This window comes from Henckelia pumila, chromosome 1 (assembly GCF_033568475.1).
Source record: "Henckelia pumila isolate YLH828 chromosome 1, ASM3356847v2, whole genome shotgun sequence".
Classification (NCBI taxonomy): domain Eukaryota; kingdom Viridiplantae; phylum Streptophyta; class Magnoliopsida; order Lamiales; family Gesneriaceae; genus Henckelia; species Henckelia pumila.
The window spans coordinates 59568104-59583668 of record NC_133120.1 but is presented as its reverse complement, the minus strand read 5'-3'; the positions used below and the strand labels follow the sequence as shown (position 1 = coordinate 59583668).

Below are 15565 nucleotides of genomic sequence, written 5' to 3'. Positions count from 1 at the left end.
GCCTTTCCAGATACTGGAGAAAATTGGAGATGTTACATATCATTTGGCGTTACCGCCATCTCTTTCCAGTATACATAATATTTTTCATGTGTCGTTACTTCGACAGTACATAGCTGATGAATATCATATTATCCAGCATACTGATATTCAGCTAGAACCAAATCTGTCTTTTGTTGAACGACCACTCCGTATCCTAGACAGGAAGGAGAAAATTCTTCGGAACAAGACTATACCACTTGTGATGGTACAGTGGCAGCGCCGAGGTATTGAAGAAGCAATTTGGGAAACCGAGAGCTATATGCGGGCTGAATATCCTGAGTTGTTTGCTTTGTACTTTTGATTACTATGTAAAGATGTAATTATAGTTGTTGTAATAAAACATGGTTTGATGTTTCATATTGTTATCTTGATTTGTCTTTAGATTTTATTTCGCGGACAAAATATCTAAAGGTGGGGAGAATGTAGTAACCCAGATTCCATTTTAAGATAATAATATATTAAACATGATTAAGGGTTGGTGATTAACCAATTTCGGGGTTTAATCAGACTTCAGAATCAAGAATTGGATTTTCATTTTTCTGAGCCAGTTCGGATGGTCCGAAGAGAACTTCGGACGGCCCGAACTCAGCAACTCGGGGGCTCCGAAGATGGCTTGTTGACTTCGGAGTTAAGGCAAGTTCGGACGATCCAAACTAAGGATCGGACGGCCCGAACTCCCTCATGGCATGCAAGCAGGATTACCCAGCCATGGATTTTGACAAGTGTCGGACGAAGAGAAGTTCGGACGATCCGAACCTGACGTGTCTTGCATGCATGCATTAAGCTGGAATGGACGATCCGAACCCCAGTTCGGAGGGCCCGAACTCGACCAGAAATTTTCCTATAAATAGGACTCATTCGATTTCAATTTGAATTACAAATTTTCGAGTTTTCTTCTCCAGTTATATAGTGTGAGTTATACACTTAGTTCTGGAATAACCAAGGTGTGGTTATAGTCATCCGGGACCAGCGACTCCAAAGGGCTATCTACGGATGAAGGTATGGTCCGGGAATCTATTTAAGTTTTGGGAGTACTTATTAGCTTAGTTAAGGCTTATAGAACTTGTGTAGTGATACGGTGAACTTTTGAATATAGGCTTGGAACCTAGGATCTATTATACTTGAACTAGCCTAGAGGTACGTACACATTGACTGAGATTGCCAGCGAGTATACATGTTTATATGTTGCATTTATTTGGCATTATTATATGGCATGATATATGATTTATCGTTTTCCATATTCATATGTCATGTGCATATACACGTTGAGCCTATACCTTGTTATATCTGATTATAGAGCCGCTCAGCTCTATACTCGATAGCCTATCACTGAGAGTACCGCGACGACGGAGACATGTATGTCTGACTACTCTTGTGTACTAGACGAGTGTGGTTGCACCCAGAGGTTGAACCGTGCGGTGGCAGCACTCATGTGGCGCCGGTACTGAGCATGACTTTTCAGATGACCTTTTACCAGTCATCATGTTGCATGCATTATATACATATGTTTACTCATGTTTATGTACTGAGCGTTAGCGCTCACGTCCTAGTTGTTATCTTGGACACCCTATTCCACGGGGCAGGTCGCAGGATGGACGGAGCTGGTAGTTCAAGGCAGGACTAGGGAGCAGGAGCCTTGAGGAGTTAATTATACAGCAGGATTCGATATAGCTGTATAATGTTTACTTTTAAGTTTTTCGATATGGTTGTATCACTACAATATTAAGTCTGGATATATTTTATTCTGATATGTAATTTATGGATTATGTTTCCGCACGTTTTACTCTGTTAAGTATTTTGTTGTATTAAGTTTAATGTATGCTATCAGTTGCCAGTTAGTAGGTGATTCCATGCAGGGTCACTACAAGTTGACTGCTTCAACTCCAATAACTTTTGCTTGAAAAAAATGGAGAAAATCTACAGTGTTTATTCATTTCCTCTGAAGACATTTCTAATTAAAGCAACATATATTAATAAAGTATGAACACAATTAAAATATATTTTAATATATTGATGAAAATATAACAAAATAAATATATTTTTTACTACATATTTTGAAAATAAAATAAAATGTCTTGAAACTACGAAATTTATGAGAAATTTCTAAATCAAGTATAGAAACTTTTGCTCATCGAAATCATATAAAGTGAGACGATGAGTGAGTTTTTTCATGCGCAACCGTATTGGTTCTTTAACAGCCATACACTGTTGTTTTTAGGAGATACAATTTTTTTATAATCTACAACCGCAATATTGAATATTTTTTTGGAATTCTCAACAAATCAATCATATTTTGAAATAATGAAATGATGATTATGATTGAAAATAATATCTTCGGAGTACGGGACATATATATATATATATTATATCTTTATCAATGTAAAAATATTTTTTAATTGTATATATTATTTATTGAGTTTTTATTTTATTAACATATAATTATAATATATACCGAGAGAAAATTATTATTTCATTATATATTTAGAATAATTTGTAATTATTAACATATAATTATAATATATACCGAGAAAAAATTATTATTTCATTATATATTTAGAATAATTTGTAATATATTATATTTGAGCATATATTTTATCTATTCAATATATTTTTATTAATGAATAAGTATAATTTAACACAAAGAATATAATATGATATTTATCAAGCATAATAATTTTTTTTTTTAAAATACAATTTTTCCAAAAACATTTAATCAATAAAATAATATTTAAATAAAAATATATATGTAATTGAATTTAATAAGAGTAACAAGGAAAAAAAACAGTGTAAGTTAGGTAAACATATTGTTTAGTTGAATTATCAATTGAGTAGTTGACAGTAATTTATGCACCAATGACCAATTTATGGCTTTCTAGATACTTTTGTATCAAATCCTATTTTACTCTATATTTCATTTCGCTATCACTGAATTCTGTAAAAGAATGGCTTTCTAGATACTTTTGTATCAAATCCTATTTTACTCTATATTTCATTTCGCTATCACTGAATTCTGTAAAAGAACCGAACAGTATTCAACCGAATCAAAAGCTCCGGAAATTTCAATGTTTCCATTGTTCCTACCAATGAAGATTACAAGCTCTATTGTGTTTTCAGATTTCCAGTTATTTGTACTCTTGCACTGAAAATTCTTGATTTCGCGCTCGCTAATATACTTGTTCTATGTAAAAATAGTTAAAACCCCTTTCTCAATTCTCACGTCTGACCATATCATGATGATGAATCTGAATTCTAGCTTAATCTGGAGACCACGTGATCCAACGCATGGTTTGAAGCCGTTGTTGTGCGAGCAGACCACATTGATCAACTACAAGTTACCCCACAGAAGATTTTCATTTGTTCTTACAAGAAATCGAAATTTCCGAGTTTACTGCGAAGCGGAGGTCTTTCTTGAGCGCCCGCTTAATGTTTTTCTGTGTTGGCTTGGAAATTCTTTTTCGTGAAATGCTCATCTGTGATTAACTGCATTGTTTGTGAATTTAGTGTTTTTTGCATTTGGAAATTTTATCTCCGTCTTGAGTGGCTGCTGGAGGTGATAACTCACTGGGATTGTTTTTTTGCTTTTTAACTAATGAGTATTCTCAACTGTCCATTTGTTGGAAGGTTTTGGGCGTGTGTGTGAATATTTTTTCGTTTGTTTTTCGTTTGATCAATGATAGTTTGGTGAACCTCGTTTGCGATTTCGGTTTATTTTTTTGAATTTTCAAATCATAAGTAAATCTGAAAATTTGGAAGAAGTTTGTCACTGAATGTTGATACTGTGTGAAAACCTTGCGTTTGAATCTATTAGTTGTTCTTGGAAAGTTTAAATGTACCTCTTTTCGATTTGAAAATTGATGATATTCATGACTCAAATGTAGATTTGCTGCTTGATGTGTGTAACTTGTCGGAGTTAAAAACTAGGTAGTCTCTAGAAGACGAAGTTGAGAGGGTAGTTATAGCCATGAATCAGAAAACTGTCTCAGCGAGTTTCATGATAACAGGCCTGAAGGAATACTCATGTAGAAAAGCTCGTCTGGTTACCGTGTTACATGACATAAAATTTTATGAATTATATCCTTTTTAAACTGATTTTTAAACCGCAAAAGCAGAAGAAATTTTACACTTGAGTGGTGCAAAATTGAATTTCGTTATTATATTTCAAAAGGAAGATGAGACAGAAGAATAAAAGCTGTATTTTCTGGTTTATAACTTTTTAGGCTCTTATTTTTAAAGACGTTGTTTATCAAAGCTTTCTTTCTTTCCTTTTTCGTTATAATGCGTTGGCATCATCAAATTTGTGAAGGAATTGATGTTGAATTATGAACTTGAAAACTGGAGATAATTGTAAAAATATATTATAGGCAGTGATTGTTTTCTCTCGGTATGCACGATGACATTGGTTTCTGTTTTTTTTAGTTCATAATTATTTCTGGAAAAATATAACTTTGTTTTTATTCCTTCTTCTCTTGGTTATCTCATTATGGATGATATCGTGATGTAGAAATTATGATGAAAAGGTATTAAAGATAGAAGGGTTAAAAAATCTGTTTCTTTTTATTTTTCAGACAAAGGAAATTCAAGTTAGAAAGTTCTCTCCCATTTTAGAAAGTAAGTTGATATCTGGAAACGGGGTATTACCCTCTAAAGAATGGACAACAGTTCCTGATATTTGGAGAATTTGTGCTGAAAAATTTGCTGAACGTGTGGCACTAAATGATCCATACCACGACCCACCTACAAATATGACTTATGGACAGGTCAGTTTTGTTGTTTCTTTGCTGCATGTTCTATCAAATTTTAAGGCTTATAATGACTTGGTTCAAATTTGATTTCAGATATTATGTAATATATGTTGATGCTTTGTAGTTCAAATTAGGTGTTTTAATGTGTGAAATGGTTATAATTTTTCCCCATAAAATGCACAACTCATTTGATCAAACCTAATACATCAGCTATTTAAAGAATGATTATAGGTGCAAAATTATTTGGTTCAAATTGATCTATCAACAATCTTTCTGCCAAAATATCAAAATCGCTCGTAACAATCCAATGTTGTTGACATCCTTTAGTGCAGACTTTGACCTCCTAGAATGGGAAATGGCTCAAATTTTACTAGTCAACAGGGCCAAAATATTTACTTTGGCATGCATGCATACCTCGCATGGCTATTTAAACTCAGTGGGTAATACGGGAGCCGGAGTTAACTAATTGCCTTGCCAATATCCCATTTTGGTGAGAGGAACAACGCAAGGTCTTACATTGCAGACAGGCAACTCTTGTGTACCTGATGTGCAGTGGGAATTCCATTCACGAGTTAAGAAATCATTTTTACCACTTCCATGGAACTTCGAACATGGATAGGAATCACAAAGGAATGCACGGGATAAAAATCAGATTGCACGACTCAAAAAAAAATTTATTTTATGTTTGGACATGTCGAAAATATATACTAATAGATGTTATGGTGGAACATGCACAATGCAGCCAAATATATTTGCTTTATTGGTTTTTATATTGTTATTCACATGCTTTCTATTTGGTTAGAAGTTCTAGAAAAATAATTGATTGCCATATAATTTTTTTACCTCTGTTCTCTCTATTCTCTTGACGGTCAGAAATTTGACCTCCGAAATTTCAGCTAGAGCAAGAAATTTTGAATTTCTGTGAAGGCGTAAGAGTTATAGGATTAAAGCCAGATGAAAAGATTGCCCTTTTTGCCGATAATTCATGCAGGTGGCTTATTGCGGACCAAGGTATGGTAGTTCTCCTTTTCTTTTAGGATTTGAAAATAATGTGGTATTTTTAGCTTACATGCATACCTATGCGATGAGTGGAAAAATAAAATCCTCGCAAAAGCTGCAAAACCGGGTCTGCTGTCTATATCTGTTCCTAGAATGCAAATCCAACTCTAATATTATAGTTAAGATCATTTTAGCATCTGGAATTATATGTAAACTCTAACCGTGCGCGTTCATTTGCTGGTACTTCTGCTATTGCAAATATCTAGATCTGCAATGTGAGGCTTATGTTCCTTTCCAAGTCAGCACTGTTCCACGTATAATTACTGCAACTTCATGATATCTTCTTCTCCCTTGGATTAACAATAACTATTTACTTTATGAATCATGTATGATGTATTACTATGCATCTAATTGAAAGGCTATAATGAACTACTTCTTCCCTTCTTGGACAATACTTTGATGCCATCTTGGAAGATTGACTGATGTTAGACATCTGTCTTAGAGCCAGCTTGTTGCCAAAAAAATTTCGTCAAACATTGATGTAGTGAAGGGTACTGGAATAATACTTCTGCAAGGTTCGTTGCGTGTTTCTTTTCATTCATAAGATATCACTCCACTATTCTTATTAGTTTATAAGGGCACATGAATGAAATTTCTTGATATTGTGATGATCTTTTAGATGTCTGCCGTCAGAAATTATGATCTTCTTTCATTCGAAACTGGATATGTGAATGTCTATTTTGTTGTCTGTTAAATAGCTGCATGACCTCATATTTATTTGGTATGTTGTCCTTAGGAATTATGGCCACCGGAGCAATCAATGTTGTGCGAGGTACAAGGTCATCTGCCGAAGAGCTATTGCAGATTTACCACCACTCCGAAAGGTTAGATGAAATGTTGAATTTCAGATTTGCATTTATCTTATTGGAATTGGAGGTAAAAAGAGTTTTGCATAACATATGTCTTACGAAGATCTATCATAGTCTGCCATTGATTGTGATCTATGAACCACACAGTTAAATCAAACGCGAGTGGAATCATTACACTTGTATCTATCAAATTTTAAACAATAGGAATATGCTGGGATATAATTTTTTAAAAAATAATTATGTTAGGATTTGCGTTGTTTGGTCATGAAGGGTACATCTACAGTACTTACTATGTGAGCTATTATTTTGTTAATCCTATTATTATATTAATTGGACATAACCTAACAAACTACACAGGTACATGAATATCCAATCTGTAGAACTTACAAATCACCTTACAATATAAGAAAATTGGATATGTAGTGTAACATATGCTCTCACAATGCCATTTCCAGCGTTGAAATTTTAGCTTGTGCAACCAACGAGATAGATCCCTACTTCTCTATGAACTCGGATAAATGGTATCCATAATCTTGCAAGCTGGACTTGTTTTAGTTCATTACTTGTATTTTTTGCTACATAATTGATGAAGTAAACTTAGATGGTTAACAGTTCTCTGTTCTGCATTTAAATGTACATTGAGGTTTCTATTTGAAGTGTATACATGAACATGTGATCTTTGTCAAAGTGAATATTGCTATTTAAATGTTTGAACTGATGATTTTTGGATCTGGAATGGTGTTGGCTTATTGGACATTAGATAAGCTAGTTGAATAATAAACTTATTACCTAAGATTTATAAAATTATTGGTTTATCCCATTGGAATGTCCCACGTTCCCCACGACTAATTCATACAGGGATTTTGGTCTGTATCAGAAGTAAGCAGCCATATATACAGATTATTGATGAACAAATAAAGTTTGCATTAGCGGAAGCATTCTTGGATGACCTATGAATCAAACCCTACTGTTTAACTAATAACACACAACCAACTCGAAATTACACAACTATTTGACCCGAAGTGTCAATATAGCATAAAATTAAGTCTGTCACCTTGGTATGAGTATGGCAGTTACAGTATTTTGCTTCCTAATCCAATCTTGTAATCTCACTCCTGAAAATTACTTCGATGGAAGAAAATAAAAGATTGACTTCTTAAGGACCTGGCGAGGATTTAGACATACGAGTTGGTTAAGTTTCAAATAAATGAATGAAATCTATGAGCATAAAAATTGAGTAAAATAGAGTAGTGATACATTCATTTGGTAATATGGAACAATATATTATAAGGATGACAAGTATAGACTCCCTATTAGCATAAGAACAGTATTAAATTTGGTATTGTGTCCACCTGGATACAATTCTATGCAAAATTTATTTTGAATCAATCATATAGGGATTCCAATGCCAAATGCCAAAAGCCCATTAGAAATCCGGCAGCATTTCCTCACATACTAGACTTAAAGTATCAATTTCTATTGGCAAACCAGTTAGAGACTCTATTAGCATGATAACAGTATTATTCTATGACTTACCAAGAGCAAATTGTGTTTTTCGTATAGAATTGTATCCAGGTGGACACAATACCAAATTTAAAATTCAGAATAAATAAGAAAAAATGTCCAAATATCAGGAAACTTTACAAACAGTCTGGAAACATTGGACATTTGTCAGAAAATTAGAAACTGGCATTTCGGACACACGCATCCATGGAGGCGCGTCGGCTGCTTCTAGCCACCACACATGGTTGACCTTCTTCCGTTATATGCTTTTTTTTATGATACATGACTTTTATATTGAACACTTCTTAAAATTCCAAGACGGAAAGCACCGGATTTGAGAATTTTAAAACGGTTCTTAAAGTAAATTTGCTTCCGGAAAATGTTATTGCTGATGACATTTCAAACCGCATGTTAGGATCCCAAATGATTAGCTGAAATTATAATGCAATTAAGAAATGTTCCCAGAGATATACTCTGTTACAAACCCTAGCTAAAAGCTAGTATTTCCTTAGCATAAAGCTAGTTACAGAATGAGAATAATGATCGAATGTGTAACTGCCATTTCCTCCCACACGTTTTAACACCTCTCTTCGTAACTTCTCGATTCTTCTAAGGTCTTGGGACTATTGGGCCTAGTACAAGTACAATACATTAAAGCCCATGACAATATTAAAGTTCCTAACAATACCGCCCTCTTGAAATCAGCCTTGTCCTCAAAGCTGGGAATTGAAGTTTGGTCAAGGTTGGGAATTGAAGTTTGATCTTCTATGAGTTCTGCATCCTTCCAACCAGTGTCGAAGACAATTAACTCAAACTCGAGGTCGCACTATGCATCTCCAAAATAAAGAAAACCAAGTGTATACTCTTCAATCAATAACCCTATCGATTGAATTTCTTCATCTTCTGCCCTTTTAGCCCCCAAATGATTAGCTGAAATTATAATGCAATTAAGAAATGTTCCCAGAGATATACTCTGTTACAAACCCTAGCTAAAAGATAGTATTTCCCTAGCACAAAGCTAGTTACAGAATGAGAATAATGATCGAATGAACAACTGCCATTTCCTCCCTCACGTTTTAACACCTCGCTTCCTAACTTCTCGATTCTTCTAAGGCCTTGGGACTATTGGGCCTAGTACAAGTCAATACATTAAAGCCCATGAGAATATTAAAGTCCCTAATACCGCTGGTTGACATATACTATGCTAGTGTACTAAAAATTGATAGGCAGCCGCCTAGACGGCACCTATGCCGCTAGGCGGTTTTTTCTTTAGCATATATATGTCTGATCCTTTTTCTTGTTCATCTCCATATTTCTTCAACATTTCTTCTGTATAGGATTCAAATTCAAAACCCATTACATGCTCCTCTTCATCCGATACAAATTCTTCTTCTTGAAGTTCACTTCCATCTTCAACATTTATCTCAGCAATTTTGTCACCAACATCAACAATCCATCCTCGTGTCATACTTGTTTCACTAGCAAGTGTCACATCCATTATTTTCTCTTTTTGTCTTTGTTCTTTTTGAATATCTTGACATTAAATTGAATATGGACTAAACTGTTTAATTTTTCTTTTATTTTTGAATCCGATTTTAATATGTATGTGCATGTGTGTGTGTATATATATATATATAGACTAATCCTCCCGCGCGAATCTCAAGCCGCCTAGGCGGCCCATTTATGCGGCAGCACCCAGAGGGACGCGCCTTTGAAAAAATCAGGGTGGTGGGTGACCACCCACGGTCTGGGCTGTCTCTACGCTGCGCCTTTTAGAACATTGTACTATACTACAGTACCTTTTTTAGAAAATGTCTGGTAACCATGGCTGAAAATATTAAGTTCAAAAACAGTACCTGAATACTGATTTTCCGGCAATGCCCTTTCACGGCTTTGGCTCCAAAATAAGTTTTTGGCATGATCGTTTTTTAGAATCTCCTTTTGTAAATATTCTCTGGGTAAAAGGAGAATATTCTACAAATTTCAAGAATTCCAAATTTTATCTATTTTCCCCTAATTTTCCTCCCTTTCCCCCCTTATTTTCTCTCTACTTTTCCCTACTTTTCTCACCCTCCAAACCCACGAGTTTGGCACTTCAAACCTGTTGAAACATCTCAAGTCAAGGGTATGTAGGGGCAAAAATATATAGCTTAAGGTCTATGCGTGGTGGATGCTTATCCAAGTTGGAAGGTCTGGTGAAAGGGTTGGGTGTTTAAGAAGGTGCCTATATTACGTGCACGCACACACATATGCTATAATATTAAATTGTATTATTTCTCTTGTTGTTGTTATTATCTTATTAATCATATTTAATATATATATAGAGAAATTTTCAGCTGCCCAACCATGTTTTCCCACTTGATCTGCGACCACTAAAACCTGATGCGAAAAAAAAACAAAAACCACTAAAACCCACTACCGGGTTTTAGTGGTCGCGGACCAAGTGGGGAAACATGGTTGGGCAGCTGAAAATTTCTATATATCTGCCCAACCAATGATGCCCAACTCGTCCCTGACAACTAAAACCCGGTACGTGTTTTAGTTTATGCGAAAAATTTAAAAAAAACAACTATAACCCGGTATCGGGTTTTAGTTGTCGGGAACGAGGTGGACAGGAATGGTTGGGCAGATGAAAATTACTCTATATATATATATATATGAATCTCCAACCAGGAATAATTTTCATACTACTTATTTGTTTACTCTCATTCTTTATATTTGCATATATATTATGTGTTTATTTATTTAATTATCCATTTTTAAACTTTATTTTGATGTAATAGCATTGGAAAATGTTTCTTATGATTTTAATGATAGTTATTTATTTTCACTATTATTTGTGGCATCACGTGTTTTCTTCTTTGTGTTTTGAATGTCACAGAGTGAAGAAATTGAATTGTGTTTGCCAAATGAAAATGAGGTCCCTTGTCTTTCAACTGTCACTTATTTGAGACTAGTCAAAGTCATCATAAAATTCTAGTCGCCATGCATATGGTTCCCAGCATCTCCTTTGAGATTCCTTGATGATGTAGTAGGAATTCTCCAAATTAAGTAGGGCAGCCTTGGAAACAATATCAGTTGTATTTTGACCAATTAGGAAAAAATACCTAATTTTGCTTGAATTGTTTCTTGAACTAATTATATCTTTTGTTGTTATAACTGCAGTGTTGCACTTGTTGTGGATGATCCTGCTATGCTAAACAAGGTTTCGGGAATCTTCCACTCTCAAGTCACCATCAGGTTTGTCATTGTGCTATGGGGGGACAAATCGAGCATCACAAATGCAGAAGCGTTAAAAATGCCTATTTATGGTTATAAGGAAATAATAGATTTGGGTCTTGAGAGTTGTACGGCTTTACTTTGTTCAGAAGATGATAGTAAGTCTTTCTTCTGTTTCTACTCAATTGTGTCGATTAGTGATAGCCATCCATGATTACATAATGACTAAGATAGGAAATTGGATTGTACATTGCACTTAAAGTTGACATTTTTGTAGCTTCACTTCGATTTTCACATAAAATAGCATTTGATTTGTTTGACATTTTCAGAAGTCAGCTCTGTTTCTTAAACAACAAACCATGGTGTTTCATGTCTTCTACAATAATCCTATGCTGAGCGCAGCTGAACATGTTGATTGAGACTAAATTCTAAGCATAGTAGCTCTTGGACTGGATGCATGCTAGTTAAATTGTTTTGAAATTATTATGGAATTCAGTGTCCCATTATAATGTTGTGGCTGCATGTTCACTTCTATTTTAGGATTTGTAGCAATATACCTAGCATCTAATTAGGCACAAAAAAATTCAGTTTATGAAAGTTTGGTGTATGCATTTAGGAATAATAAACAAATTTTAAACCGGATGATATCATTGATTAAGTGATTATTGATTAATGGTATTTATTCCAGGAAAACAATATACTTATAAAACAATCAACTCTGATGATGTCGCGACACTTATGTATACAAGTGGTACAACAGGGAATCCTAAAGGAGTTATGCTTACGCACAAGAATCTACTGCACCAGGTTGGCTGTTTCTTTCTTGTATTTTCTGGTAAACTAATCTATCTTTTAGTCAGTAGAATTAGGATATGAGTCCACGGTCACAATGGACAGCTGAGAAAGTAGCACCAACACTTCCCTATTTATTTTTGTAGATGTCTTTACTTTAAGAGTGATAACCTAAAGTAATTCTAGATAGACTAACTAGATATGTTGTGCAACTTTTGTTCGATATATTACCATTTGGCATATGTATCCAAATGATGTTTGTATATACTTGCGTCGTGCAACACTCTCCAAAATACTAATATTCCAAATTTTGTTGTGAGATTTTTGTATCCTCGATGCCCTGACCTGCTCAAATCCCCGAATGGAGGGATCGGGTTATCCACCGTGACTGTCTCCGATCAACAGGATCTTATATTATTTAATTTATGTATGCAAATGAAGCATAAACTGGGATTTTCTCATTTCTAATTTTCCAAATATATTTGTCAAGTGTTGTCCTTAACTTTAAGCACAAAATACTAGACTAAAACAATAAAATAATAACTTTTGAATACTGAGTACCCTCAGCCAGCTCCTTGGCCGATATAAGATCAAAACAAACTGCAAGTAAATTTTGAGTTGTGTTACATCTCGGAGAAAAATAAACACTGACTTAAAAGTATTTATAGTAGTTTCTCTAAGTCTTTGTCAAGTTTTGACTTTGGACTTCGTATTGTTTATTGACTCCCTGCACTTTCTGTCAAGCTATGCAGTGCATCTGCCAATTTCTCAATTTCCTGACTAGTTCTGATCACCTGTCTAATCTAAATTTCACAACAATTTGAGGCACGGTAACATATATATGACTACAGTTGGTTATTTAACATAAGAATATGTACAACAGATTAGTTACACTTGGATACATGCAACTTTGTCGTTCGGCAACACCATATTCACTATGATTTATAATGAATATTCATTCCAGAATTTATCCATGGTGATGATAAATACCAAATATACACTCAGTTGCCACTTGCCACTTGCCACAAATCTCTCTCATGCCCTTCTCAACCTCTTTGTTAACAAGTCACATATGGACGGCATGGTCAATTCTCGGGATTTAAATGTACCAATCTGGCTCGATAAAAAGCTCGTTTGAATTCGTTCAATAAGCTTATCGAGCCGAGCCCGAGATTTATTTTGAGCTCGACAATTTTAACGAGCCGAGCTTCAGTTTAAGGATATTGTGCTCGTTAGCTCGCGAACATGTTCGTTAATTGGCTCGCGATCTCGGGCTCGAGCTCAGCTCGTTAAGGTGGCTCAGAAGTTCGAGCTCGGCTCGTTTAGGTGGCTCGCAAGCTCGAGATTGAGCTCGGCTCGTTTAGGTGGCTGTCGAATATGTTCATTTATATGGTTTGCAAGCTCGAGTTCGGTTTGTTCATCTGGTTTGAGTTTTGTTATTCTATATATTCGTGAAAATGCTATATGGCTTGTGAGCAATCTCAAACTCGACTCATATGTTGAGTTGGCAAATAAAAATATTAGAACTAATGCGAATGACATGATTTGAACCCAAGACTTTGTTGAAAAAAAGATGAATTTACACCACATAGTCCATAACCAAATTTACATTTTTTTTTTATTTTAACTTACAGATCATTGTACAAAAAAATGCTCTTAAAAACACAATAAATGAATTATATTTCTGTGCAATATTACTAATAATGATAATTCAATCAATAAATTTTCTAACGAAATGAAATAACAATTCAATTTAAAATATCTAACAAGATGAATGATATTTAAAACTTTTAGTTAAAGGAAATTATGAAATTATCTAAATTAAATTTGGTGATGTATTAAAACTTAACTGCTAGATTAAAAAAAATTAACTACTAGGATCATACTTTTATTTGATTGAAATAGCAATTCAATTTAATATATAAAAATAAATTAACTCAATATATGTATAGGCATATCATTTTAATTAAGCTGTAGATATCATTTGAGAAACTATTCTATACACTGGTGGAATATGTCACAAGCAATGCGTGTATTTTGTAAAGAAAAAAGAATGTAGTGGTTTTTTTTTTATAAAAAAAGTAATTTTTTTTAAATTTAAAAATAATATATATTATAATAATTAAGCCACACAATTAATTTTTTTTTTATACTTGTGAGCTCAAACATGGGCACTGCTGATTTTCTTCAAGGGTAAGCGCTCAAAACTATTGGAATACATTCTATATCTTGGAATATATTCTATATTATCTTCTTTATGTTTTCTATTTTGTATTTTTCTTTTATCTTTAGGTTTTCTAGTTGTATATATATGTCTTGTATTCTTTCTTGGGAATATGCCAAAGTAATATTATTCCATCAGTTTCTACATGGTATCATGAGCCTCTGGCATACGCCACTAAAAATCCCTAACCCTAATACACGAAGCAGCCGCCGCCGCCGCCACCCTCTTTCTTCGCCGAGCTGCCACCGCGGTTTCCCATGGCCGCCGCCACCACTCTAGCTGCTGCCCCTGTCACTCCGATCTCCTTCAATGCTGCTGCTCATGCGCCTTTGAAGCTCACCTCCTCCAACTTTCTCTCATGGCGTCTGCAGTTCACGACCCTCCTTACTGGTCATGATTTGTTTGGATTTGTTGATGGTTCTCATCTCTGTCCGGCCAAATTCGTCACAACCGATACCACTACAACGCTGAATCCTGCGTACACCTCCTGGATCCGCCAGGATCAACTGATACTGAATATTATCATTGGATCACTATCTCCATCATTGATTCCGTTTATTGCTACTGCCACCACATCCGCAGACGCTTGGAACACCCTTGCCCTCACTTATGGCAAGCCCTCCCGTGGTCGCATAACCCAGTTAAAGACGCAACTTCGCAATCCAATCAAGGGCTCTCAGTCCATCACCGAATACATGCAGTTCATCAAATCCAAAGCTGATGAACTGGCTCTCATGAATGCACCTGTTGACATCGAGGATCTCACCATCAAAGTTCTTCATGGTCTGGATGATGATTATAAAGAACTTGCCTATGCTATTCAAACCCGCGATTCTGCAATCTCGTTTGAGGAGTTGCATGATAAACTCCTAAATCATGAAGCTCATCTAGCTGCTCGCAGGGACAACCAGATCACACTTCCGGTCACCGCCAACCCGTCTGCCAGATCGGCTGGGGGCTTCCGCCGTCCGTCGCGAACAACCCCCCCGTCGCGCACCACCAACCAATCCGCCACCCTGACGGCTGGTCTTCACGGCAGCCGCCGCAATCGTCCCTGTCAGCAAACGGGCAGCGTGTCCCACTGCCCTATCTTGGGCGCTGTCAGTTCTGCGGTCGTCAGGGGCATTCTGCCAAACGCTGCCCGGATTTTCAGTATATGTCAGCTCCTGCGGCACCTT

General features: G+C 35.5%; 1 protein-coding gene across 3 annotated transcripts in view; it reads left to right on the top strand.

Moving 5' to 3' along the window:
* The first annotated feature begins 2981 nt into the window (after positions 1–2981).
* Positions 2982–15565, top strand: part of LOC140876397 (probable acyl-activating enzyme 16, chloroplastic) — a 32961-nt gene continuing 20377 nt past the window's right edge. The window contains exons 1-6 of one of the 3 annotated variants that reach the window (XM_073280347.1): positions 2982–3440; positions 4605–4796; positions 5678–5792; positions 6577–6664; positions 11318–11529; positions 12060–12178. In XM_073280347.1, coding sequence (XP_073136448.1) covers positions 3270–3440; positions 4605–4796; positions 5678–5792; positions 6577–6664; positions 11318–11529; positions 12060–12178 — 897 coding nt within the window. In that variant the 5' untranslated portion in view covers positions 2982–3269. Of the gene's footprint in view, positions 3441–4604; positions 4797–5654; positions 5793–6576; positions 6665–11317; positions 11530–12059; positions 12179–15565 lie in introns of those variants that run through there. The other 2 variants (XM_073280346.1, XM_073280348.1) reach the window with 2 other exon arrangements.